Raw genomic sequence first — 25,156 nt, 5'->3', positions numbered from 1 at the left:
AATTTTAGATATTTTTTCTATTCATTGATGTAATAGGAAGTATCTTTGGATTTTATTTTTTCTTCACCTAATTTCATATATATATTTTTTTGTATAAAATAAGTCCAGGTCTAAAAGAAATTGAAAAAAAAAATTTCAAGAGTTGGGATTGAATTTCACATTTTAAGAGAGATGGATGAATTATTTAGATTAAACCCTAAATTCATAATGCTGGAAAGTTTGACTATGAAAAAAGAGCAAGGCAATTTTGTTTGTTTGAGAACTCGAGAAAAGATGTAGCGAATGAAAAATCAATCCTGTCATAAGGCAATAACCATCAAAAAGATTTTCACTATCTGATGACTTGGTTGGCAATTTCAACATTCTTTTAAAGCGTATGGTTGTTCCAGTTAATCAAAGCTGATCAATTAAACAAATGATACCAGAGAAGAGACATCCCCATCAAATTATAACGAAGGCAAAAAACATAAACGCTAGAATTGTAAGTGAGATGTCATAATATTATTGTCTTAATTCTCAACGCAACAAATATTCTACAAAGAGACAATGTTTTGAAACCAAAGCATTAAAGATATGATGCGAAATTAAATCAGAAAATGACAGGCTGTTATTATTGACTCAACCCTAACCAGCAGTGCTTATTTGAAGTTGAGAGGACAGTGGAAATTTTGTACTATTGCTAGGAATATATTACGTGTCACTAGTTGCCGCGTCTGGCTAGTTGCTAACCATTTTCATTTTTTCATCAGAGACATCGGACTGGGACAAGATCGCTGAAGCAGAGATAGTCCTTTGTTTTCATTCCATTCTTTTCCATTTCTTCTTCGTGTTCACACAAGTGAGCAATGGATTTGAATTATTGATAGCAGAACAGTGTTTCGAATGACTTGAAATGGTTGTTAATATAAGTGGAATTTGGATTCACGAGGCTGAAGTGGGTTGACTTCATTGATCTTGAATTGACTAGTAACAAACGTGAAGCACTTTCACTTGAAGTCATGAGAAGTTGGACTTTAACTAAAACTTGCTTGGTGCATGAACAACACGAAGTAAATACAAGAACTCATAGTTTAGTCAGTTGATTTATTTAGCATTTTTAAAAAGACTTTCTTTTTTACCAAAAGAATTATGAGAATCAAGAAGTAGAAGTAGCTTAGTTCACTGATTCCGATCGTAGGTAAGATTTTCAATTATAAGATATTTTTGCTTTGTATCAGGTTGAACTGTCGTTCACTGTGACCATCACCACCACCACTTATATTGTAATAATTGTCATGTTTACAACTCCCATTCGTTCATCTTAATTTGTACTTTTCGCACATATGGTGTGGGTGCCCGGCAACACAAAGTTGGTTCAATTGAACAATTATGGCAAGACGCCTCAATAACATGATATCCTCAAAATTTCAGTATTGACAGCTCTCCAAATTGCAAGGATAGGACAAATTTTGAGGTCTCAACAAAAGGGTAGGAGACATCAATAACAATAAAACCTGATAAAGAAAATAACAAGGAATCCTGAAAAAAAATGAAGAGAATATTTAGATGTGGGGGTTACAAAAGATTAGATGACAAAGAACAATACATGAGCTCAAAAGGATGCCATATATATGACTTTTTGGCCGAAGCAGCCCACGAGTAACGCTTGAGTGTATCTTATCACCAGCAGCTTATTGCTTTTGCATAAAAGTATGGCACCAAAAGAAAAAAAAAGGGTCCCCTTAACTGAGGCGTGCCATTCTTGGATTGGGACGGCAACATTTTGTGCTCACAAGCTTGCTTCTAACCCAAAGTTCTCCCCCCCCCCCCCCACTTCGGACAACAGTGCTGCTAAACCGCAAGAAATCTGTTCATGTACGAACAAAAGAGGAAACTGAATTTTCCATGGATTAATGCTACTTAGAACATTAACTTTTGATTTTGGTCAATAATATTAGCGAGGGACCATGTTTGCAATGACATGTCTCAATTCTGTTGTCAATTTTTTCTTTTCTTTTAGTTCGCATCTTCTTTATGTCAATCCAAATACCAATCTAATCCACTCAAGTCTAAGTCAACAAGGTTTTTCCTGGATACGCACAGGAACATTCCCAGCTTGCGTGGTTTATCAAAGCTTTGCTTTAGATGGATGATTATGAATTATGAGGAAGATAAAAAATGCCAAAAGCCTTTTATTCTTTTGTATATGTTCCCTCACATCAAAATTATAACCCCCCAAAAAATATTGAAGATCGATGAATTGTCCATGGAAAGGAGTGTGCAGAAGAACAAATTCTCATGTCAGGATCCTTAGACTGAAGCACTAGCGATTAAGAAGAATCTTTTGCTCATAATCATTCACTTGAATAGTTGGAGATGATATCGCTCTAAAAAATTTGATTAATGTGAGAATAAAATGAAACCCAATTCTTCATCTGCTTTTTTTTTTTTGCTTTGTTTTCTTTATTCAGTACGGATTCTGCCTAAATTCTTTATTACAGCTCCTTAACTTTGGTGCTTCTGCTTCTTGACGTGACCCTGGAATTAGTGCCAATCAGCTGGAGACCTTTTGGATCAATTTGAGAAACTGCTTTTCATTTTTTTTTTTTGCACATGTTAGTATTTCATTCGTTGACCATAAAAGAAAAGGAAAAAAAGAGACCTAAGTATTTTTGTAGTGCAAACTTACCGGAACGAGGCCCATGACATGTACAAAAAAGGTCCAATCATGGAGACAAAAAGAGAATGGCCTCCATTATCAGAGCTGTAAAGCCTTCGAACTCACCATTATTTCAAACTGAACCTCAGCCCTCAATTGAATATTTGAAAGTTCTAAGTCAGAGCTGTAACCCAATTGCCCACTTTTTGGATAGACTTTCCTAGTAGCAGATTCTAGAGTTTGTATTAAATCCCATAACGTGCTGCCATGCTCATGACCATCCAAAGAAATAATAACTGCCAATTATTTTTCTTTCAATTAACAAAGTTTGAGTTTGGGCCCACCCTAGAGCCTTAGCCAGTATTGGTCCAAAATTGGCAGTGAAACTTTTTGACAAATACCTTTGAAATGTCCCCCTAGGTTTGTTGCATAAATACTTGTTACTCTAATCTGTCTTCTTCAATTTGGCTCCTCATTATTTCCTTGGAACAGCTCTGCTTTTTTGGCCTTTCCTTCAATCATCACCTAATTTAATGCCTTAATTTCCTCCCTTGCGGACGCAATGAATGACTAAAATCAGCTTTAATTCATTTAAATTACATTTATTATAAACTATTTTGAAAAATTATATTAACTTTTAATATTTTAAAAATAAAAATAAAAATATGTTAATATAATATTATTTTAAGTTCAAATATAACGATTTAATAGACCACTCAATCCATAAACAAGTAGTCATAAATAACTGTTTTAAAAACAAAATATAAAAAATCCTAAATACTACTTTACATTTATTTATCTTTACTTGTACGATAAATACATCAAGTTTAATTGAAAACTACTAAATGTTGAGATTTTTCAAATATTAATTTTTTATAAAAAAATTCTAATTTAAAATAAAAATATGAAAAGAAAAAATAAATCCCAAGTCATAAATAAGTAATTAATTAACACATGGCCTAAGCCTTAATTAACTCTTAAGTTTAGAATGGGCGGGTACATAGAGGAAGGGAAGACCCGAACCAAGACCCAGGTTAGATGCGAGAAGGGGCCGTTGCTGTTATTTTTACCATCGTTGTCCGGTCTGGTTCGACAGAGTTGGGCGCGAAAACAAGACAGGCTCGTGTGTTTTGCGTGCTTCAACTGCAGAACACCACGTTAAAAGAGGACATCATCGTAAAATTCACTACCAACATAAATAAAAAATTAAAAATAGTAACTTAGAAAAAAAAAAAAGATCACCGTTTTCCACGAGAATACGAGATCTCTGTTTTTCATTTCCATCTCGTTTTATATTTTCTTTCCTTTCTTAATAATCTCTTTTTTTTTTTTCTTCATCTGTAGCTATAACGCCAAAAAATCTGTAAACCCTAGCCTTGGTGTTTTGTTGCACAAAAGAAGTTGCAGATCTGAGCCCAGGTTTGTCCTTTTGTTTCTTTCTCGTACTTATCATTGGCTTTTCCATTATTCGCGTTTATTTTAATTCAATCATCAATTCCATGTCCTTTTTTGATTTATTTTGTTTTATTTTTTGAGGTTGTAAATTAACTTCATAATTTGCTTCTGAACAAAGCTAGTTCCATTCTGTTAATAATCTCAAAGTGTCTTTTTTTTTTTGTTAAAGAAAATAATTACCTAGGTTTAAACAGCAATGTTGTTATAAAATAGGGGCCTTGGATTCAAAATAATTAAGTGTTTTATTAGCACGATCATTTTTAAATTCTACTTTGAAGTTCTGGAAAAACTACGCTGTTAGTAATTTTGGAATGATTAGTTATTTTTTAAAATTTTGTTTGTTTGTTTGCTAAAATTCCTTCTTTACAGCTGCGAAAGACAGTGGATCATATAGGGAGTTATTAAAGTCTACTTTTTAATGCGTGGTTCTTTGTTCTTTGATGATTCTATGAGAGTCAAATGAATGTGGTTCTGCGAAGGTCGCTGGATAGTGTTACTTCGGAGTGAAAAATAAAGAGGGATGCAAGATTTGTGGATACTTGATTTTGATTACATATGTTACGACGTCTTGGGTGGTTAATTGGTTTCAATAATAGAGTTGGACAAGCGAAGAAGTTACCAGATGCAAAGCCAGACCCGGCTAAAGTACAGCCGGTGGTCATGTTGGACACTGTCCAGGAGATTGCTATTTACATCCATAGGTTTCATAACCTTGATCTTTTCCAGCAAGGGTATGGGCCTTTTTTTTTTTCATTTCTGTTTATTTTGAATGGTGCATATCATCCTTCTTATGTTTCTTGTTTGTTTAGATGGTATCAACTTAAGATTTCTATGAGATGGGACAATGATGAGCATGCTTCTGTAGGAACGCCTTCAAGAGTCATGCAATATGAAGGTAATTTGTTGAATTATGGTGGCTTTTTCTTCTAATGCTGATTATCCATTTGCCTCCATTCCTTTATAGAAAAATATAACAATCGTCTTAAGGTAAGAAATTTGCTATTTGTTATTCTAGTCTAGAACATTATATTATTAACTTATAAAACATTCGAAATGTAGCTTCATTCAGGCCTTTTTTATCTAAACTGGTCCCTCTTGAGTCCTAAACAGGAACCTTGCAGTTTTTGAAAATTGGGAATTGTCACTGCTCTAGAAGAATATGCTATGTTAGAAGATTGATTGATCAAAATATATTGATGCAGTTGAAGCAAACAAATTTAATATCCTCTATATACTTAATTAAAACTTGACGATTGGTTTTCGTCTTGTTCAATGGTTAATATATTTGGAATATTTATTGTTTTCTCCTAGTTATTTATAAGTTTGTATGCTACACTCTCAAAGCTTAATGTAATAGTCTAGCATTTTTCTTAACAAGACTAGAAAAATGTTGCAGCTCCAAATCTTGGTTCTGATGATGGATATGGAGTATGGAGGATTGATGATACAGACAACAGTTTTGCAACACAGCCTTTTCGAATCAAATATGCAAGACAGGATATTGTTTTATCTATCATGGTTGCATTTGATCTACCTCTTACTGAAAATGAGGTAAGGAATCTCTTTTTTGGCTCTTTGCATGAACCCACATTCGCAATCAAAACACCCTTTTAGCAATGGAGTGAACCACATACATCACCAGAACTTACACAGCTCTAGCCTGCCTGTACCACTGATTCACATATCATCATTAGTAAATATATCACTAAATGTTAGTCTATGAGAGGTTAGATGCTTTGCTCTTTTAATGCTAATAGATGCTAAAATCTCCACTCAAACCATCTGGAAAATAGAAATGACATTGGATTTTCCTGAAAGTTATGACTTTCACTGGTATTTCTCTTCATTTGATTTTGGTATTTATAAAGGACATGCATAGAATCTTTCCTACCTTGATTGGTTTGGCTATTGTCGAGCCATTAAAGGTCAATATTTTTTTTTATCCTATTATGGTGCTGATGTAGCAATATCTGACAGGGTCCTTTCTCATCAGCTGTCATTTTGAAGTTTGAGCTTCTATATGCTCATGTATTGGAGAATAGGTAAGATGAGAAGTCCTGTTTTCATATGACTGCGTGATTAAAATTTAAAGTTGTTCTTGTTTTCCTTATGTGTGTGGATATGTGCACGTGTGCATGTGTTTCATTTCTCTCATTATTTTCTGATTCAAGTTGAAAGAGCCAGTAATAGATTGTAATGCACTGTATTCAGTTCTGAGTTTCAGGCTTCTCCAGATGGTTGCCCTGCTGCTGTCCATGAATTCCGGATCCCTCCTAAAGCTCTTTTAGGACTGCATTCCTATTGCCCTGTTTATTTTGATGCATTTCATGCTGTTCTCGTGGATGTAAGTGTTCACATCAGTTTCCTAAAAGCTGGTTCTCACAAAGGCCCAATGAAGGTACCCAGGTTTGTTACAGATTCTAGAAACAACGATGGCTAACCTTCACACCAGTCATATTCCTTTCATCACCCCCCGTTTTGAACCTTCTTTTGGGGTGGTTGTGCGGGGAGGTTCTTAATGGAAATGAGAGAAGGGGAGAGGATTGTTTTATTTATAAAGTAAATTTTGTTCTGTTGATATGTTGGAGTAACTTGACCTGTTGAATTATTTCAGCGTTTCTAAAGGTGCCAGTGATGATGTTGCTGGCGAAAGTATTGATGGATCTACTCAGGTTTGTTCTAAACATTGAATATTCATATACAGTAACCCATCCCTAATCACAGCTTGATCTATTTGGCATCTGTTTGATTATGGCTATACATTCAATATATTTTTGGTGGCAATGGTGGAAGAAAAAAGAATGTGGCTTTGGGAATATTGCACATATAAATGTTTTATGGCTGCACTATAATCTAAAAATGTAGCATACTGGGTGTACACATGTGGCCACAATTTAGGACTGCAGTTAAAGTTGATACAATAATAAAAATTAAGTGTTTATTGCGGGGGTTAGTTTATTCATTGGAGTGGTGGAAATTGTGGGTGTAATACAGTGATTGGAATTTATGAATATTACGAGGCTTGATTATTTAAGATAAGAAAGTTTAATATAGCTTTTTTGAGTTTTGATTTTAAGTTTTATGGGTTTGATAAAATTTTTTATTTTGGGGGATAAAATCATTAGAATTTCTTGAGGATTTACTTGAGCAATGGTGGAAATTCATCTTCTTTCTTTAATGTGGCTTCTTGTTATCCTTGATAATCAATATTCTTTGTACTGATAGTTCAATTATGTGATGGACCAGGCACTGGATCAAGCGGCTTCTACTGACCTGAAACAGGTCATGCTTGTTAAGGCATTATTAGATGCTTGTGACACACTGCTCGCAGAGCTACAAAAACTTGGCAATGCTATTAACCAAGCTGTTGATTTGACTGAATTTACATCCAAAATGAACGATATAAAGTTATTTGATTCCTTTCTGCAAGCAAATCAGGTTACTGCTGATGCTGAAGTTTCCGGACAAGGCAAGCTACAAAATGGTCTTGAGGTCCTTGCTTTATTTTATCCAGCAGCATACTCTTATTCCTATTTTTCCTTTTTATGGTTTTATAGTTTTAATTATATATTAAAATTATAATACCTTCCTCTCTTTAACAGAGAGTAAATGGCAGATTAGATTTTCAAAGTGATAGATTGCTCCAGAACTTATCCAAGGATGATGTAATTAAACTGTTTAATCTATCGGGTGAACAAGTGGTGTATTTGTGGAACACTTTTCTGAATTTCCACAGGTTAGCTTATACATTTTTACTTCCAGTTGTTTCTGCTTTTAGTAGAAATTTTCTCCCCAGTATTGTAGGCTTGTTATGCTCAGTATCCCTTTTATTAACACTTAGTCTTTTATATCATCTTAATATATTACTCTTGGCCTCTATGTGTTTTACCTTCCAAGTTATTATCCTTATATGTCTGGAATACTGAGAATTTTAAATTCCATGCAGTAACAGTAGTGGAGCAATTAAAACTTTCCCAATTGGGTTCAGCTCACTTGGTCAGGGTGGGGTGGTGTTTTGGTAGGAAAATCTTAGGTTCAAACTTTAGTGTTTCCCCTTGTACAAAACAAAAAACCATTATACCTATGATAGATGCTTTTTAAAAAGCCTTCAAATTGAAAGAAAGATTTTTCTATATTAATGAATTAAGAGGGTGTCCTTTGAATTGTAATTTGTATCAAAGCTAATTCTTTCTGTGGACATTTGATATTTCTGTTTGACTTGCACATGGCATGCTTGAACTGGTTTTTTGACTGCATATGTTGGTGAAACTTTTGCGGGTGTGGTATGTTTGATGCTGTACCTTGACATATCTCAAGCAATTTGGATAGCATCAAGGCATTTGTTGTGACACTGTTATGCTTTTGGGATTATCAACTTGATAACTAAGGATGCCAGTGTGCTGAGTTGTGGTTAAACTCAAAAGTAATTTTTCTGGATAATCTAATGGAACAATGTCATTCACTTTATTTTCCTTTCAATATTTGTTTGGACCTCCCCTTATTGGGACTTTATTAATTGTTTCATCCCCAACTACTAATTACTAGTCAACAGAAAAGATGAGTTGAGCCCGTTAATATAGCTTTCATAATATCCGTGCTTATTTTAGGTGTTGAAATTGCATTTTGTTCCAGGGATAACAAAACACAGATATTGGAATTCCTTCGTGATGCATGGGCTAAGGATCGAAGAGCTGAGTGGTCAATATGGATGGTTTACTCTAAGGTTGAAATGCCTCATCATTATATAAATGGTGGTTTTGATGAGTCTTCCCATCACATTGTGCATAAGAGGGGTTCAAGTTTGTGGAAGATAACTGATGATGTAAATACTCGTATATGTTTTCATTGTGTAAATATGGTGCTCTTGGCTTACATATTCAGTGATGAGCAACAATAGTTTTTTCACTTGTTAGTTTCTAATTTTGGAAATTTGATATTGTACAATGCAGCCTGCCCAGATGGCAGCTATGCGGGCTGAGCTTCATCGGCGAAGTATTGCACAAATGAGGGTAAGGTCTTGTATTTAATGCTTATTGTCTTTATTGCCATATACCTTAGTTTACCGGCAACAATTGTTTGCACACAGATAAACAATCGATCAATCCAAGACATGCAAATATTTGGAGATCCTTCAGGAATTCCTATTGTAATTATAGAACGTGTAATGAATGCACCTCGTCGGACTTTTAGTGATAACTCATACTTGAGGAATTTGGACATAATGAATTTAGCTACCTCATGCACTGTTCCTGAAGCTGGGAAAAAGATATTAAGTACAATCGCTGAACAAAATGGGCGTGATTTGAAGATTGTTGTCTTTGTGCATGGATTTCAGGCAAGTTTTGCTTACCTATCCTTGTTTCTTTGGCTGTAGTTTTGTTGCCTTAATTTGGCCTAGTCTATTCCCAATGAATCATTTGACTCTAGTATGTTTTAGTAAACTCCTTAAGTAATTTTTATGCACCTTGAAGGGCACGTGCAATTATGACTTCTCAAAATTGAAGATACGAGTGTCTACCAATCAGTTTAGAGTGCCAAGTTTTTTCTTTTTTTTCCTTGTTAGGTTCAGCATTGTTGTATTAAAGACAGATTGGTAAGTGAATTAATGTCTAATCCCAACTTGAATATATAGGGGCATCATCTGGATTTGCGGCTTGTTAGGAACCAATGGCTTTTGATAGATTCCAAGATACAGTTTCTTATGTCAGAGGTAAATGAAGAGAAAACATCTGGAGACTTCAGAGAAATGGGACTTAGGCTGGCTCATGAAGTGATTTCTTTTGTTAAAAAGAAAATGGATAAAGTTTCAAGATCTGGACGCATAAGAGATATCAAACTTAGTTTTGTTGGGCACTCTATTGGAAACATCATAATCAGAACAGCATTAGCAGGTATATGGTATTAGCTAAAGTTATGTTTCCCATTTTTACTATTTTGAAATGTCTTATAGATATGTGCATTTCTTTCTACAGAAAGTGTTATGGAACCTTACCTGAGATTCCTCCATACATATGTATCTCTATCTGGTCCACACTTGGGATATCTGTACAGTTCAAATTCTTTATTCAATTCTGGGCTGTGGCTTTTGAAGAAGTTCAAGGGGACACAATGCATTCATCAGCTAACTTTCACGGATGACCCAGATATCCGTAACACTTTCTTCTACAAACTTTGTAAGGTATTGAGAACAAAGTTGCATTGTGGTTTGAGTTTTTCCATTCTTCCTTTTAATTACCTTCTTTTGTTTTGATTTAGAATTTTGATTATGTAAGAACTATATATATATATATTTTTAAGCTCTGAAGTTCTGAAATGGTTTGTTTCCTTCTTTCAGCAAAAAACTCTGGAAAATTTCAAGAATATAATCCTCCTTTCTTCACCCCAGGTATTCTGTGCCTCTTGCAGATTATTTTTCTTCTTGAACTTGTTACAATCATCGGCTGTTTGTGAGTTTGGCAAAATTTGAACAGTTCAATCTAGGAGTTTTAAGTGATAATACAATAACTGTATAATTTAAAGGTTCATTAGATGTTCTATGTTTTCCCTTCTGTCCATAAGGTCATTGACAGATGACTTGTCTCACAGGATGGTTATGTTCCATATCATTCTGCCCGAATTGAGTCATGCCGGGCAGCATCAATGGACTACTCCAAAAAGGGAAAAGCATTTCTGGAGATGTTGAATGACTGCTTGGACCAGATACGGGCACCTACCTCTGAGCATCGGGTGTTCATCCGTTGTGATGTCAACTTCGACACATCCTCTTATGGGAAGAACCTCAACACGTTCATTGGACGAGCTGCTCATATTGAGTTTTTGGAGTCAGACATTTTTGCTCGGTTCATAATGTGGTCATTTCCAGAACTATTTCAATAATTATTGCTGGGGTCTGTGGTTTCTGTCGCCCCACCTTCTCAAGCCTGGTATCCAGATTAATTACCAATTTCAGAGCCTGTGATCTCTGTTTCCACTTTTCAAGCATCACATAACAACATTCGCCACGTTTTTTCTTCCAGGGTGGATAGATGCATTGAGATGGTGGCCGCTGTAAACTATTGGATTCAAGATGCTTCTGTCGAAAGGTTGTATGTATCTTGATCTAGCTGGACTTTTTCCTCTACCCATAGTGTTGTTGGCTCAGCATATTTTACATTAAAATTGAAGTTAGATATCGTCTAGAAAACTAGCTAATGTAAATCCAGTAGGTTAGATTCTTGTTTTCAGTTTTACTCAATGAGTCGGTTCCTTCGTATCACAGAGATGATCATGCATGTAAACAGGCCGAATCTTGGGAATGGATTCAGCAGACAAATAGTGCAGACACAGCTAAAATTCTAGTTGGACATCATCATCTTCTACTTGTGTGAATATTAATTATGCTGACTTTTCTCACCTTTGCCGCTGCTGCTAAATGCCATCTCATTTGTACAATTTTAGTTTTTTCTAAACAAAAATCCTAGCAATTATATTTCATTGCACTAAAACTCTTAAGACAAAACCCAAATAATCTCATAAAGTAAGTGTTTAAAGCTGACTATGACTTCGGTGATTTAAAATTCTGTTTCCAAATTCCAGTTTATGAGATTTCAATTTTTAAGTTTTTCAAATATTATTTTACGATGAATGAGTACTGGAGTTGATTTGAATCGCAGTCCAAAAAGAATAAAAAAGTTATGTTTATTGGAATGGATATGCTGACGTGGCATAACATTTTCGGCGAACTGACATAAATTCCCTGACCGAACGGAATTTAACGTCAACTTGTAGAGTCCGGAAGTTTAATGTCACTAGGTTTCTGTTTGGAGGAAGGTGGACCAAATTTCAACAGGAAAAAAATTAATCCCTTATTTGGATAATGATGATTGGATAAACATTAGAAAAAAAAAAAGGAAAACTATTTAGAGATCTTTTATCCAAGCAAAAATCTCTCATATGCATATCTACTGTTTCCATCTCATACAAACTCTGGTTTATACTTGGTAACTGTTTTTAATTACCTTTGCCTATTTAACCAAAATACCAGAGTCAAGCTTGCATTGCCGCTTCCTCTTGATTTCGGTTGACCACAAGAAAGCTTTTGAGGCCTTGGGGTAGCTTTTTGTTTTCAACAATGGCGGATTTATCTCTTCCTCATGACGCCCTGTTCCTTGGATTTGACAGCTCTACTCAGTAACTCTCTCTTATATCTCTGTTTAGTTTCACGATCCAATATCATTTAAGCAAAAATTGAAAGTACCCATTTGGCCAAGTTGTGTTTTTTATTCTTCTAATGTTCAAAAAATTGATTTTTTTAAATTAAAAGGTCGAAAATTTGAGGCCGTTATAATTAGGGTTCAAATTCTTAGCGAAGAACTAAAAGCAGCCAAATTGTGTATTTGTTCTTATGCTGTAAAGAAGTTTGAATTTTTGAAGCTGTAATGATCATGGTTTAATGCTTATCCAATTGGATTTGGTTGATGTTTTGTTGTTCTTGAGAATTCTGATATTTAAAAAATTAAAATCTATCTACGCTGCATTGACAATTTGAGATCACTTTTGATCTTTTCTTTTCGCCCCTTTTGTAAAGGTCGTTGAAGGCAACTGTTTTGGACTCCAATCTCGTTATTGTTGCTTCGGAGCTAGTTCACTTTGACTCTGATTTGCCTCATTACAAGACCAAGGATGGAGTTTACAGAGACCCTTCTGTTAATGGCAGAATTGTTTCACCTACCGTAATGTGGGTGGACGCTTTGGATCTCATTCTTCAAAGACTATCTAAATCTAATTTGGATTTTGGGAAAATTGCTGCCGTTTCTGGTAGTGGACAGCAACATGGCAGTGTTTATTGGAAGAATGGCAGTTCTTCGTTATTATCATCATTGGACCCCAAGAAGCCATTAGCTGATCAGCTTGGCAATGCTTTTTCTATTAATGAGTCACCCATATGGATGGACTGCAGCACCACAGCTCAGTGTAGAGAAATAGAGAAAGCTGTTGGAGGTGCATTGGAGTTGTCCAGAATTACAGGTTCTCGTGCTTATGAGAGATTTACAGGACCACAAATTCGGAAGATATTTGAGACACAGCCAGAACTTTATAAGAATACTGAGAGGATCTCTCTTGTTAGCTCTTTCATGGCATGTCTACTTATAGGGGCTTATGCTTGCATTGATGAAACTGATGGTGCAGGGATGAATTTGATGGATATAAAGCAAAGGGCTTGGTCTAAAGTTGCATTAGAGGTTTGTTTCGCTGCTTTTTTTTGGTGGTTTCTTTTATCAATCCCTGACTCTTGTTGATTGATTTTTCTTAACGATGTTATTTTCAATTTTAAGCCTTCTTCAAATTACTGATATTGTGAACTTCAATTTTTGTTACAGGCTACAGCTCCAGGTTTGGAGGAAAAGCTTGGAAAGCTAGCTCCTGCACATGCTATTGCAGGTTCTATAGCTTCCTATTTTGTGGAGAGGTTAGTAGCATATTGCTCCCTAAAATTTCACATTTGATGAGCTGTTGCTAACATTTCAGTATTATGCTGGGTTGTGAATTTGGCATTAAACTCATACCATTTGCATTGTCAGTGATAGTAATCAAAATACTTTTTTTCTTTAGTGTTTTGTGTGTGTAGTTATATTGACGCCTTTGCATGTCTTAGGTATATGTTGTTACATCTCTCTAACAACAGTATAGAAACAGATTGAAACTCATGAATGTCTTTTCAGGTTTAACTTCAATAAGAATTGTCTGGTGGTTCAGTGGTCTGGAGACAATCCTAACAGTTTAGCAGGTCCATGATTCTCTTGATCTATTATAAATTGAATTCTTTATAAAATATCTGTGCTACTCAATTATGCTGGTTTGCTAATCAATCCCTAATGTTGTAGTTGGTAGCAGTAGTCTCTTTTCAGCATGCACTTTGTATTTTTAATTTAAGAAATATTATTTTGTCCGTCAAATTTTAATCTATTACATAGAGGCGAAGACAGTGTAAATGTATACTAAAACCTACCCCATCTTGATCTTTTCTTCAGTTTACAAACTCTCCAAAGTGTTTGACTGTCTTTGGAGTGAAGACAGCCAGACAAATTTATGCACCTGTACCCAGCATCCATATCTGACTCAATGCAACATGGCTCAAAACTTTGAAAGATTCATCAGGGTATGATGTGGGAAGACAATATGATTAATTAAGAACTCAGTTAATGTTGGGAGAAAACTAACAATAGACATAAAAATTAAATAAAGAACTGTAACAGTTTAAATTATCTTGTACTGCTTATTTTGTAGAGAAATCACTCTAATGCTTGCTTTCCTTAAATGAGCTAGCTTATTCATGCCATACTTATGAACTTCAGCTGCATTTTTAGCATAAAATCAATATTTTCTGAAAGTAGTCCCCTTGTCCTCGTTGCTAGACTTTTGTTTTCGATTTATGCTAGTTCCTTGGGGTTGGAAATATTTGCAAAATAGAAATCTTTCTTGCTTCTATTGTATGTCAAAATTAAGCATTTTCCTTTTCATTTCAATTCCTTGAGAGCTCTATGTTAATTTTGTTGCTAATACATTGATTGCCTCATCTCCCTGGCCAACAGAAAATGAAAGGAATTAGCATTTATTGCCTAACTTTTTGCAGAACCAATATGATGAAAATACACAATAGTAGTTCTTTTAGTCTTAAGGTTTTGAAAATAAACAATAGGTGTTCTTTCAATCTTAAGGTTTTCATCATTAAAAAGTTTTGGGCTTGCAGGTTTAACCCTAAACACACCTGGGGATCTGGCAATCAGTTTGGGCACCAGTGACACTGTAAGTGCTATTTATGCCTCTTTATTTGATCAATAACATTCTCCATGCTTGCTCTCATTCTTGGAAACATCATATGCATCATCAGTGAACCTTTAAGTGCGTTTGAAGTCCCATGTCTTGAAATAGAAATTCCTATGTGAATCTTTAAGTGGTAGGTCCTACTTCAAATTCAAAGCGTGTATCCTAGACTTCCTTGAAGCTTTTGGTTGCTTTGTCTATGACAATACAACTTAACCAGAGTGTTCTCTTGTTGGAAGAGTTTCTTTTCAGGGTTCTGATTACATGTAGTACTGGTAATAATACTTTGCTACGTGTTCTTGTGCTTCTATGTTTTCTGGAATCTTCTGAAACTTTTCTATAATGTTTTTCATGAGATAAATTCTTCCTTGAAACTTGTCAAATGCTTCTGCACCTTTTTCCATTTTTCTTTGAACAAATTGAACTTAAAGTACTACAAGCTCTTTCATTTATCACCAAGAACATATTCAGGAACCATCTGACCAATCTATCAAATAAAATTTAGCAGTGCAACTGGTTTTTTGTTTGAGAAATTGGATTTCATTTTTTGGAATATTTTTCAGCTTTGCTCATTAGGTGCATTTTGCAAGGCTTGCAAGTCCTCAATGTTTAGTCTACTATGCAAAAGAATTCAGATGTTAGTTATAAGCTGCGCCCTCAAAGATGTATTCTAACTTTATCCTGCCCATATTTGTTGCAGGTCTTTGGGATCACTAAGGATCCGCAGCCTAGTTTAGAAGGGCATGTTTTCCCAAATCCTGTTGATACAGAAGGCTACATGGTAATGTTGGTCTACAAAAATGGGTCTCTGACGCGTGAAGGTAGCAGAAATTCCTTCCTATTTGTTTGGCATATAAGGTGGTTGTCTATTTATCTAACATGGCCTCCATCCATGTTAATTTAGATGTACGAAATCGCTATGCTGAGAAATCTTGGGATGTATTTAACAAATTTCTGGAGCAAACTCCTCCACTAAATGGTCAGTAAATATGTTCTTCTACTAACATTTCCTCTATACAAAAGTTATTTGTTCTTTATTTCTCATTCTAGTTCCTGCAACAGGTGGGAAGATAGGTTTCTATTACAAGGAGCATGAGATTCTTCCTCCTCTGCCAGGTGGGTTTCTTTTTTTTTTTTTTTCTTGCATATCAGTGAGATCACCTGTTGAATGGGCTGTTTATTTTCATAGTTCTTTTTTTCTACTAAAACATGAATATCATTAATTGGCCTGCAGTCCAATCAGTTGAGCATCACTAATGTAATTCATATGAACATGATAGGATTTATTTTTATGGGATAATTTGATATAGTGATATTTCAATACACATACAAACTTGAAAGAAGCATATTTATGTTATAATATAATATTTCTGAACAATGTTCAACCTGCTAAAGTTTGCTCATTTCCCAAGCCTTGAATAATAATCTAAAAGCTTCTTTGCATATTCAGTTGGCTTCCATCACTACCTTCTTGAAAATTTCACTGGAGAAACTCTGGATGGCTTGAATGAGCAAGAAGTGCTAGAATTTGATCCTCCTTCTGAGGTAACTACTCATGAAAGAATTTGGTGTTATACACTGATGAGTTTCTACTTCTCTTTCTTGAAAAGCAATGGATTTATTTGCAGGTCCGTGCCTTGATTGAGGGCCAGTTTCTCTCAATGCGTGCTCATGCAGAAAGATTTGGAATGCCTTCTCCTCCAAAGCGATTCATCGCTACTGGTGGAGCATCGGCAAATCAAGGCATTCTCAGCTCAATTGCATCCATTTTTGGCTGTGATATTTATACGGTCCAAAGACCCGGTATGTTGTTGCTATATGTTATCTGCACTAATTTACAAAAATTTTTATCCAGTTTGAACCTTCTTAAGTCAATGAACTCATCCTTTCTCAGATTTTGTTATGTTATGGTTTAGAGCTTAGAGGTATACCTGGTCCCGAAATATATAGCGCATGAGTCTGAAGCCTGAATTACCTGATTACCTTGTACTTTCTTACGTCTACAGATTCGGCTTCTCTAGGAGCTGCATTAAGGGCTGCTCATGGTTGGCTGTGCAGCAAAAAAGGCAGTTTTGTGCCAATCTCATCTATGTACAAGGACATGGACAAGACATCCCTGCGCTGCAAGCTCTCAATGGCTGCTGGAGACCAGAATCTGGTTTCCAAGTATGCATTATTGATGAAGAAGAGAATTGAACTAGAGAACCACCTTGTCCAAAAGTTGGGCCGTTGCTAGAAGTTAAAATTAGTTTAATGAGGTGTGAAAAGGGATAATGCCCAGTGACAGCTCTTTGATAAATGTCTACAAACAATAATAGTATTGTTACATTTCGTGATTAATAAAAGGTATTATCATCTTCTCGGTTTAACATGGTTGTACTTTGTTTTTCGATCTGTTTCATTCGTTGTTGGTATTAATTTATACAAAGGGGACAGTGTATAAAATGGGTTGGGAAAGCTATCAAATGTACTTTACTGTTGTTATTATAAAAGCTAAGTTCTCCAGTTAGCTGCTTGCAAACCTGATAAATTTGATAATTCGTATCATATTTATTTTATCTCAAATATATATAAAATATAAAATTTATTATATTTTTATATTAAAACAGGAAATTTGAATAATTTGATATTTGTATCGTATTTATTTATTGTTAAATAGGATTAAAAATATGAAATTTCACAATTTGTATCACATCAAATACATATTTTTTTAATTTCTGTCAAGGCAGGTGCTAGTGTCACGGATCTAAGGGGGAGTCTTGAATCCCACATCGAATATAATAGGAAGGTCACTGGGGTATGAAAAGGTTCACACCATCTTCGCCTTGTGAGGCGCTTTTTGTAGGACAAAACTGTGAGGTCAGGCGGTCAGGCTGATCCGAGACACCGAAAGGGTGAATGCCCGAGTCCCGAAGTCGCACGGGTTCGAAGCTTAAATCTCGACCCGTAACATTAGAGCCGAAGTTGGGGCCAGCTAGGCAACAGCCATTCACTTAAAGATTCTAGAATCAGCATTCTTTTTTTCGAATTGTTACGGTGCATGTTTAACCAAAACTAAGCTTTCGTGTTACTGTGTCTGTTTTAATTAGATGTTTCGTGCTCGTTATCTTGGATCCGGTTAACATATGCGTGAAGCCATGGGGCATGGTTTTCAATCCTTATTCAAAGAAAAAAAAATTCAAGAAATCTAAATTTTAACGGGGGAATTTCTCATATATCAAAGCTCCTTTTAATTTTTATTCATAGAAATACCAAAATCATTCAAAAACATCTTTCAACCACCAAAGCAACATGCATCCAAAGCAACAAGAAAAAACATCACAGTGGAAGGCCTATAAAAGTAATCTCTGCCCTCAGTAGTCATCAGGCTCTTCCCCTTCATCTCCTGCACCAGACTCCGCACCAACTTCCTCATAATCTTTTTCCAATGCGGCAAGATCCTCACGAGCCTCTGAGAACTCTCCTTCCTCCATGCCCTCACCAACATACCAGTGCACAAAAGCACGCTTGGCATACATGAGATCAAATTTGTAGTCAATGCGGGAAAACACTTCTGCAACACTGGTTGAGTTGGAGATCATGCAGACCGCCCTCTGCACCTTGGCAAGGTCTCCTCCTGGAACAACTGTAGGTGGCTGGTAGTTGATACCACACTTAAATCCAGTAGGGCACCAATCAACAAACTGGATTGTGCGCTTGGTCTTGATGGTGGCCACAGCTGCATTCACATCTTTGGGCACAACATCACCTCGGTACATGAGGCAGCAAGCCATGTACTTTCCATGGCGTGGGTCACATTTGGCCATCATGGAAGAGGGTTCAAAAGCACTGTTGGTGATCTCAGCCACTGATAGTTGCTCATGGTAAGCCTTCTCAGCTGAAATAACAGGTGCATAGGAGGAAAGCATAAAATGAATCCTGGGATAGGGAACCAGGTTAGTCTGGAACTCGGTCACATCCACATTCAGAGCTCCATCAAACCTCAAAGAGGCAGTAAGAGATGAGATAACCTGAAACATACGTGACAAAACACCACAGTTACGAACAATGATCATTACATTCTGTAACTTAAAAGACTAATTTTTTTAAGAATTCTTATCATTACCTGAGAGACAAGGCGGTTAAGATTGGTATAAGTGGGTCGTTCAATGTCCAAAGAACGCCTGCAGATGTCATATATGGCTTCATTATCGAGAAGCACAGCAACATCAGTGTGCTCAAGGAGCGAATGAGTGGACAGCACACTGTTGTAAGGCTCTACAACAGATGTAGAAACCTGAGGTGAAGGATACACAGTGAAACCAAGCTTTGACTTCTTTCCATAGTCAACAGAGAGACGCTCCAAGAGAAGAGATCCAAGGCCAGAACCAGTACCACCACCAACAGCATTGAAAACCAAGAACCCTTGGAGTCCGGTACAGTTATCAGCGAGCTTTCGGATACGATCCAAGCAGAGATCAACAATCTCTTTTCCAATCGTATAATGGCCACGGGCGAAATTGTTGGCAGCATCTTCTTTCCCACTGATGAGTTGCTCAGGGTGGAACAGCTGACGATACGTTCCAGTCCTAACTTCATCGATAACAGTAGGCTCCAGATCAACAAATATAGCGCGAGGAACGTGCTTTCCGGCACCAGTTTCGCTGAAAAAGGTGTTGAAAGCATCGTCTCCTCCACCAACAGTCTTATCACTTGGCATTTGGCCATCAGGCTGAAAAGACAAATTTCAAAAAAAAAGTTACCACAATAATCCACATTCTAAAACCTAGATCTCGCCTAAATTCTCTAACACAAGGCAAATCATTCAGCTAAAATTTCAATTGATCCAGATCTATCGATTTGATAAGTTATATTACAAACTATTTATGCAACAAATTCAAATATAATCGAAAAAATTCACAATAAAATGAGTAAAACAAATCTAACAGCAGAAAAATGAAATAAATGATTAGAAGAAAATGAAAAATTACCTGAATGCCATGCTCGAGACAATAAAGCTCCCAGCAAGCATTGCCGACCTGAATACCGGCCTGACCGATATGAATCGAAATACACTCTCTCATTTTCTTTTTTTTTTTAGATTCAAGAAAACCAAAGAAAATCCTAAGAAAATGAAACGAAAATTTTTGTTTGGAAAAAAAGATTGTGGCGTGTATCAAGACGCCTGCCTTCTCCAATATGAGATTTGGAGTTCCTTGGTGGGGATTATATAGGGAGGGAGATGGGATGGGAAGAAGGAAAAAATTTTGCAAAAAAAGAAAAAAATTGTGGTTGGAGAAACTAGGGTCAGTTAACCGTGGTTAATGATGCCAGAGAGGAGCGGGTTGTCGTTATTGTAAACGGCCTAAAGCCAGCCTGGCTTTCTCTAACCACCTATTGAATTTTTTATTTTTGAATTTGGATTATGGAAAAAGGGCTGGGGATTTTTTGAAATGGCAGAAGGAATGGAGATCGTGATATCGTTTAGGGAAGGGTTGTTTTGTCATTTTGATATGGCTTGGTGGGGGGGGGGGGGGGGGGGACACGAGGATGCTGGTGAGTCGATCTTACGTTTCTATCGGTGGGCCCATTGTGGCCCAATCCGATGGAATTGGCTCAATGGCTTTGACCCCATTGCTCCCAGCATTCTTGTCCTCTCTTTGCTACATTTTCATGTTCCAGATTAGATGTTTGAACAGAAATGATAATTGCACGGACGATTTAGTTTGAATTTGAATCATTTAAATTTGATGTCTAGATTATTTAAGTTCGAGTCATCATAATATTGAAAAATTATTTTTTATTTTATTAATTAAAAAATATAATTCATTGCGATTCATATGATTTTGGTTTTCACTATAAACAGTAAACAGAACAGCATGATCCGAATCTAAACCGAACACTAGTTCAGGCCTCCTCTAGCTCCCCACCCACTTGAAAATTTTGACTTTCATAAATGTCACTAATAGTTTTTCTGACAATATCTGTTTGGTCCTTATGCAAAACGCAGGTCGAGGTCACTCCATAAACAAACGACATTTCTTCAAAGTTTGGCCGCCTTCTCTAAAGGGCATGCATGTCCTACATATAAAAACGTTATCCAACTGGCCAAACGCTAAGCATCTAATCCAGCAATCACACTCTACATCTAAATCTATGCATTGAAACTGCATTATCATCGATGGATGAAATCTATGCATTTGAATAATAAGCAACAAAACTTAGCTTCAAGACCGATAGGTTCGGCATCAAAAAGATTCTAAACATGTCAAGACTGAATTGATGTATGATTGAAAATGATAACAGTCACTAGCAAAGTACATAGCAATCCATGAACAAGTTGCAGAATGAGAATCCCATGTTGTTAACTGTAATCAAAGAATAGGAAACAAACTTAAACAATATGAACTTCCCCAGAGAAATAATTGAAGGATAAAACTAAACATCATTAGATGCTATAGCTGTAACTAAACTTGGCAAAAATGATAAATGGATGGGAAAAGAAGTTTTGACAAAGCCCCCAGGGTGGGGATCTACAGACTACAGTTAGAATTGGCTTCTAACTCTAGTAGTCACCAGTAATTGCATCAGAAGAGTATACAGTAGCATCAAATTGTGAACATATATGATCGGTAGAAAGATACTTATGCGTAATACTCCATAACTTCCAACTTCATCCAGTTTAAATCTAATTGCCTATCAAATTGCATACCCCTAATTTGCAACAAAAATGAAAATCTTAGGGGCTAGACTAAGGTCATGCAACTGAAAGATGCAAAGAAACCAATAAATTTTTTGTATAAGTAAGGGTATAAACAAGCTATTAAGTAAAATAGTGCGATGTTGGAGCAAATGGCTTTTGAAGGTGAAAGAATTACAAGTTTGGATGCCACCTTGTTTGGCAGACAGATTAACTCACAGATGGTTACATGCATTAAATAACATTCAGCAATATGTCTAATCTCAACAAAACTCAAGGAACTATCAAGTCATGAGCAAATAGAAGATATTCATGACAGAAAGGATGAAGGCAAACATATATTGAGTTGATAATTACATTGGAAAGGGGCACTTTTCATGGGAACTACTGTGGTTTTACTTTGATTAGTTAGACAGGAATAAATTACACAAACATCTTTTTATTAATAAGAAACAATTGCAATCATGATTTAACATAAAGTAGCATGGGGACACAAAAAGAATATCACATGACCAAATCCATGACTTAATTAAAGAACTGTCCTCAATCAACAGACATGGTTCTCCAAGCCTTTTCTCATTAGATCTTCATATAAAGCCAGCAAGAAAAAATGTCCTAAGGAAGCATTGTTGCACATGGCTTGTACAAGAACAAAAGAGATTAGAAAGAGTTATAACCCATTCAAATAAGAATGAGGAAAACATTCAGTTATTATAGTGGACTTGTTCAGAGGATTTTCTGGAAACCTAGCTAATTTGGTTTCATATGCAAATGCCAAAAGTCCATGAGCGTGTAAAGAACATTGTTGCACAGTTCAAAGTAAAAGACGGTATTCACACCAATGACGTACAGAATACTGAGCAGAATATGCTGTGTTTGATACAATGTAACAAGGATAGCGAAATCTGAAAGCATACATAACTTGAGAATATTGATCAAATTCACTCATGTCATTTGCAGAAATCAAACAATTCATACCTTATCTCAGCATTATTTGATGAAGATGCTAACATGCACTTGGGAGGAAGTTTTCCTAACACATCTCTTCATCTTTTCTTGACACAAAACCTTGTGAAAACCATCATATCCAGCATTGCTATAGTTATCACTCCCCAGATCATTGTTGGTAAGTAAAACCACAAGGTACTCAAATTTCAAATCCCAATAATGCATCAATATAAACTAATTGCTCCCCTTTTTCGCTAATAAAGAATTCAACATGAAGACATACCAAATCAAAGACTAAAAGAAATGGTTAATAATCCAGGATTATTACATGCATGGACCACTTACAAATGAAATGATTCTTTTCCAGTTTCCCATCCACTCTTCTGCAATAGATTTTTCATGGACCAATCAAATACTGATATAATGAAGTGAAATGCAACAATGAAACTAAAGATACATACAAATTTCTAAATGCCATTAAAAGCAAAATGGATCATTACATCCTGGCTTCAGCATTTCAAAGATCCTAACCCTTTTTCTTCACTGAATTTTCACAAAAGTGCATTAGAATTAGCTACATGTCCCATATATTTCATCTAGCAAGACGCAAGTAAACACTGAAAAATAAAGTATAAAATGCATGAAAAAAAATGTGGGCAAAATCATAAACAGAGCAACTATATCTCCATATTTATAGAAGCAAAGTCAATCTATGGAAAATTGGGAAAAACATTCATCATCACCATCATGGCCATTAAATACATTAAAACAAAGTATATAACATTTGACATAAATGTGAAAAAACAATAATAATAATAATAACAATATCACGAAAAATGGTTCTCAATCCCACCGTCTTCTTCCTCTGCATTTCAATGTATGATTATGAATCCCATGATTGATGATGAATCGTAGCTCCTCCTCCACCTTTAAAATTCCATCAGAAAAGAACCCAAAAAATAAACTTAAAAAAAAGGGTGGTAGAATTTTTTTTTATTTGAGCAAGAAAGAAACTCTATATAAAAATATTTATATTTGCCTGGCTCCATCCTGTCTGCCTTTTTGCAATAAGGGAAAGGAGTGGTTTTACACAGGGAGAAACAGAGCTACATTGTACCCTCTCTCATCTGTGAATGCACCTTAATGACCTTCGATTTACAAAGGTGTGGAGAGAAGGTACCTCCTGAAGACCAAGGGTAACTTGGTCATTGAAGCTCTCAACAGCCATTACAGTAACAGGTTTTAAGGTTCTACAGCTGGATCTAAGTCAAGCCTCTGAGGACAAAAAAAAAAAAAAAACAGCTCTTTGCTCTCCTTGAGATTGTCTGCTTTTTTTGGTTTTTCAGAGAGAGAAACGTGGAAGGAGGAGGAAGTTAATAGGAAGGAAAAGAAAATGGCGTACATGTCTAAAATGGGAATTTCGACGGAATTAAAACAAAAGGACAAGAGAGGTTTTTTTTTTTTTCACGCAGGCATTTCGCTGCGTTTAGAAAAGGCCGGTGAAAAGGCAATTTCAACTTTATCCTTGTTCCTCTTCGGGTAAAACTCACCGTTTTTCTTTCCTCTCTTTCTTATGTAATATATTCACTTTTTTTCTTTTTTATAAAATTTAAAAATTAAAACCCATTTTTTTTAAATTCATGAAAAAAAATGAAAAATGAAAAGAAATGCGAAGGCTAAAACTACAGTAAATGATTGGAAGTAAAAATATAATGATTAAGTTTTAATTGATATAATATTAAGTTTGAGTTTAAATTTGATTCAAAATTTAAAGTTTGATATTTAACATAAATTTGATCAAATTTATTTTTTGAATTCGAATTCAATTCAATATAAAAATTAAATTATTTGAATTTATTTTATTAGGTTTAATTAATATATAAAATAAATTTAATTTTTATATTAAATAAAAAATTAATTATTTATCTTGAATTTAAGATATTTTATTAATTAAAATAATTAAAATATAAAAATTTGATTAAATTTATAAATTATTCTAATCAAATATAAAAATATTTCAATTTGATTCAATAAATAAATTGAATTATTTAAATTTAAATTTAATTAAATAATAATTAATTTAAATCTAAATTTTATTTTAATTAGTTTCAAATAATTTATGAATATTAATTTATTATTTATACCCGGCAACGGTGATAAAGATGAGTGAAGGCAAGTGTCCGTGAGTCACAGGGCGGAGGGCACACGGCAGCCGTGGTTTTTCGCTTCAAAGTGACGTAAGATCTTTTTCGTCGCCTTTTGCTTTGACCAATTGCATCGGACGGACAGGAGAGTTTAATCTCCAAATCCTGCTTAGAATTGGCAATTTGGGATCAACCCATCATCCAAAACCCAATTCCAATTTTCAGTAGTATAGTAAAATTGTAGTGTCGTCTTTGTATTCTTACGGTGTTTGTAGCAACTCAATTCAATGATTATTCCATCCGACTCTTAACGATTTGTTAGAGAATTACTAGAAAGCTTTTTGATCAAAGGCATTAATTTCGTAGGAATTTAAGATATTGACCTGAACTTAAAGTTTAACTGCAAAATTTTCATTCATCTCTTTTGAGAACGGGTCCAAGATCTTCGTCCTCGAGCAATTATTTTGACATGGAATAAAGAAAAAACAA

General features: G+C 35.3%; 3 protein-coding genes across 9 annotated transcripts; 2 read left to right on the top strand and 1 right to left on the bottom strand.

Annotated features, from left to right (window-relative positions):
* The first annotated feature begins 3,669 nt into the window (after positions 1–3,669).
* Positions 3,670–11,485, top strand: LOC111312505 (uncharacterized). Of its 7 annotated transcripts, none has more exons than XM_089766556.1 (18): positions 3,670–3,814; positions 3,983–4,057; positions 4,463–4,824; positions 4,903–4,988; positions 5,490–5,644; positions 6,071–6,135; positions 6,305–6,499; positions 6,708–6,765; positions 7,340–7,585; positions 7,696–7,829; positions 8,726–8,915; positions 9,043–9,102; positions 9,180–9,428; positions 9,726–9,984; positions 10,066–10,271; positions 10,428–10,478; positions 10,679–11,016; positions 11,110–11,485. In XM_089766556.1, exons 3-17 carry the CDS (start codon positions 4,649–4,651, stop codon positions 10,967–10,969), a joined length of 2,421 nt encoding a protein of 806 aa, XP_089622682.1. In that variant the 5' UTR covers positions 3,670–3,814; positions 3,983–4,057; positions 4,463–4,648; the 3' UTR covers positions 10,970–11,016; positions 11,110–11,485. The 7 variants fall into 7 exon arrangements, 6 of the variants coding, with proteins under 6 accessions (XP_089622682.1, XP_022768564.2, XP_089622691.1 ...); XR_016345650.1 differs by lacking the exon at positions 3,670–3,814 and having other exon boundaries at positions 3,827–4,057; positions 11,110–11,175; positions 11,352–11,485; XM_022912829.2 differs by having other exon boundaries at positions 10,679–11,485.
* Positions 11,486–12,116: 631 nt separating this feature from the next.
* LOC111312507 (xylulose kinase 2-like) lies at positions 12,117–17,265 on the top strand. The gene is made up of 11 exons (XM_022912833.2): positions 12,117–12,262; positions 12,660–13,314; positions 13,453–13,541; positions 13,795–13,859; positions 14,823–14,878; positions 15,597–15,717; positions 15,801–15,875; positions 15,959–16,012; positions 16,347–16,441; positions 16,525–16,699; positions 16,903–17,265. The coding sequence occupies exons 1-11, from the start codon at positions 12,204–12,206 to the stop codon at positions 17,130–17,132; spliced, it is 1,674 nt and encodes a 557-aa protein (XP_022768568.1). The 5' UTR covers positions 12,117–12,203; the 3' UTR covers positions 17,133–17,265.
* An 837-nt stretch (positions 17,266–18,102) lies between these two features.
* Positions 18,103–20,076, bottom strand: LOC111312504 (tubulin alpha-4 chain-like). Its single transcript, XM_022912826.2, has 3 exons — positions 19,867–20,076; positions 19,002–19,607; positions 18,103–18,906 (listed from the first exon to the last, which is right to left on the bottom strand). Exons 1-3 carry the CDS (start codon positions 19,957–19,959, stop codon positions 18,250–18,252), a joined length of 1,356 nt encoding a protein of 451 aa, XP_022768561.1. The 5' UTR covers positions 19,960–20,076; the 3' UTR covers positions 18,103–18,249.
* Between the last annotated feature and the right edge of the window lie 5,080 nt (positions 20,077–25,156).

Source organism: Durio zibethinus, chromosome 1 (assembly GCF_047325235.1).
Source record: "Durio zibethinus cultivar Kanyao isolate XHJ-2024 chromosome 1, ASM4732523v1, whole genome shotgun sequence".
Taxonomy (NCBI): Eukaryota; Viridiplantae; Streptophyta; class Magnoliopsida; order Malvales; family Malvaceae; genus Durio; species Durio zibethinus.
The sequence above is the reverse complement of the archived record's forward strand: the minus strand, read 5'-3'. Positions and strand labels throughout refer to the sequence as shown.

Excerpts from the sequence above, each read along its gene's own strand:
- LOC111312507 (XM_022912833.2), top strand. The coding sequence starts at position 12,204 with ATGGCGGATTTATCTCTTCCTCATGACGCCCTGTTCCTTGGATTTGAC. Across the intron at positions 13,315-13,452 it reads GGTCTAAAGTTGCATTAGAG|GCTACAGCTCCAGGTTTGGA; the intron begins GTTTGTTTCGCT and ends TTTTTGTTACAG. Across the intron at positions 14,879-15,596 it reads GTTTGGGCACCAGTGACACT|GTCTTTGGGATCACTAAGGA; the intron begins GTAAGTGCTATT and ends TATTTGTTGCAG.
- LOC111312504 (XM_022912826.2), bottom strand. The coding sequence starts at position 19,959 with ATGAGAGAGTGTATTTCGATTCATATCGGTCAGGCCGGTATTCAGGTC. Across the intron at positions 19,608-19,866 it reads GTCTCGAGCATGGCATTCAG|CCTGATGGCCAAATGCCAAG; the intron begins GTAATTTTTCAT and ends TTGTCTTTTCAG. Across the intron at positions 18,907-19,001 it reads TTAACCGCCTTGTCTCTCAG|GTTATCTCATCTCTTACTGC; the intron begins GTAATGATAAGA and ends CGTATGTTTCAG.
- LOC111312505 (XM_089766556.1), top strand. The coding sequence starts at position 4,649 with ATGTTACGACGTCTTGGGTGGTTAATTGGTTTCAATAATAGAGTTGGA. Across the intron at positions 4,825-4,902 it reads CTTGATCTTTTCCAGCAAGG|ATGGTATCAACTTAAGATTT; the intron begins GTATGGGCCTTT and ends TTGTTTGTTTAG. Across the intron at positions 9,985-10,065 it reads AATCAGAACAGCATTAGCAG|AAAGTGTTATGGAACCTTAC; the intron begins GTATATGGTATT and ends TTCTTTCTACAG.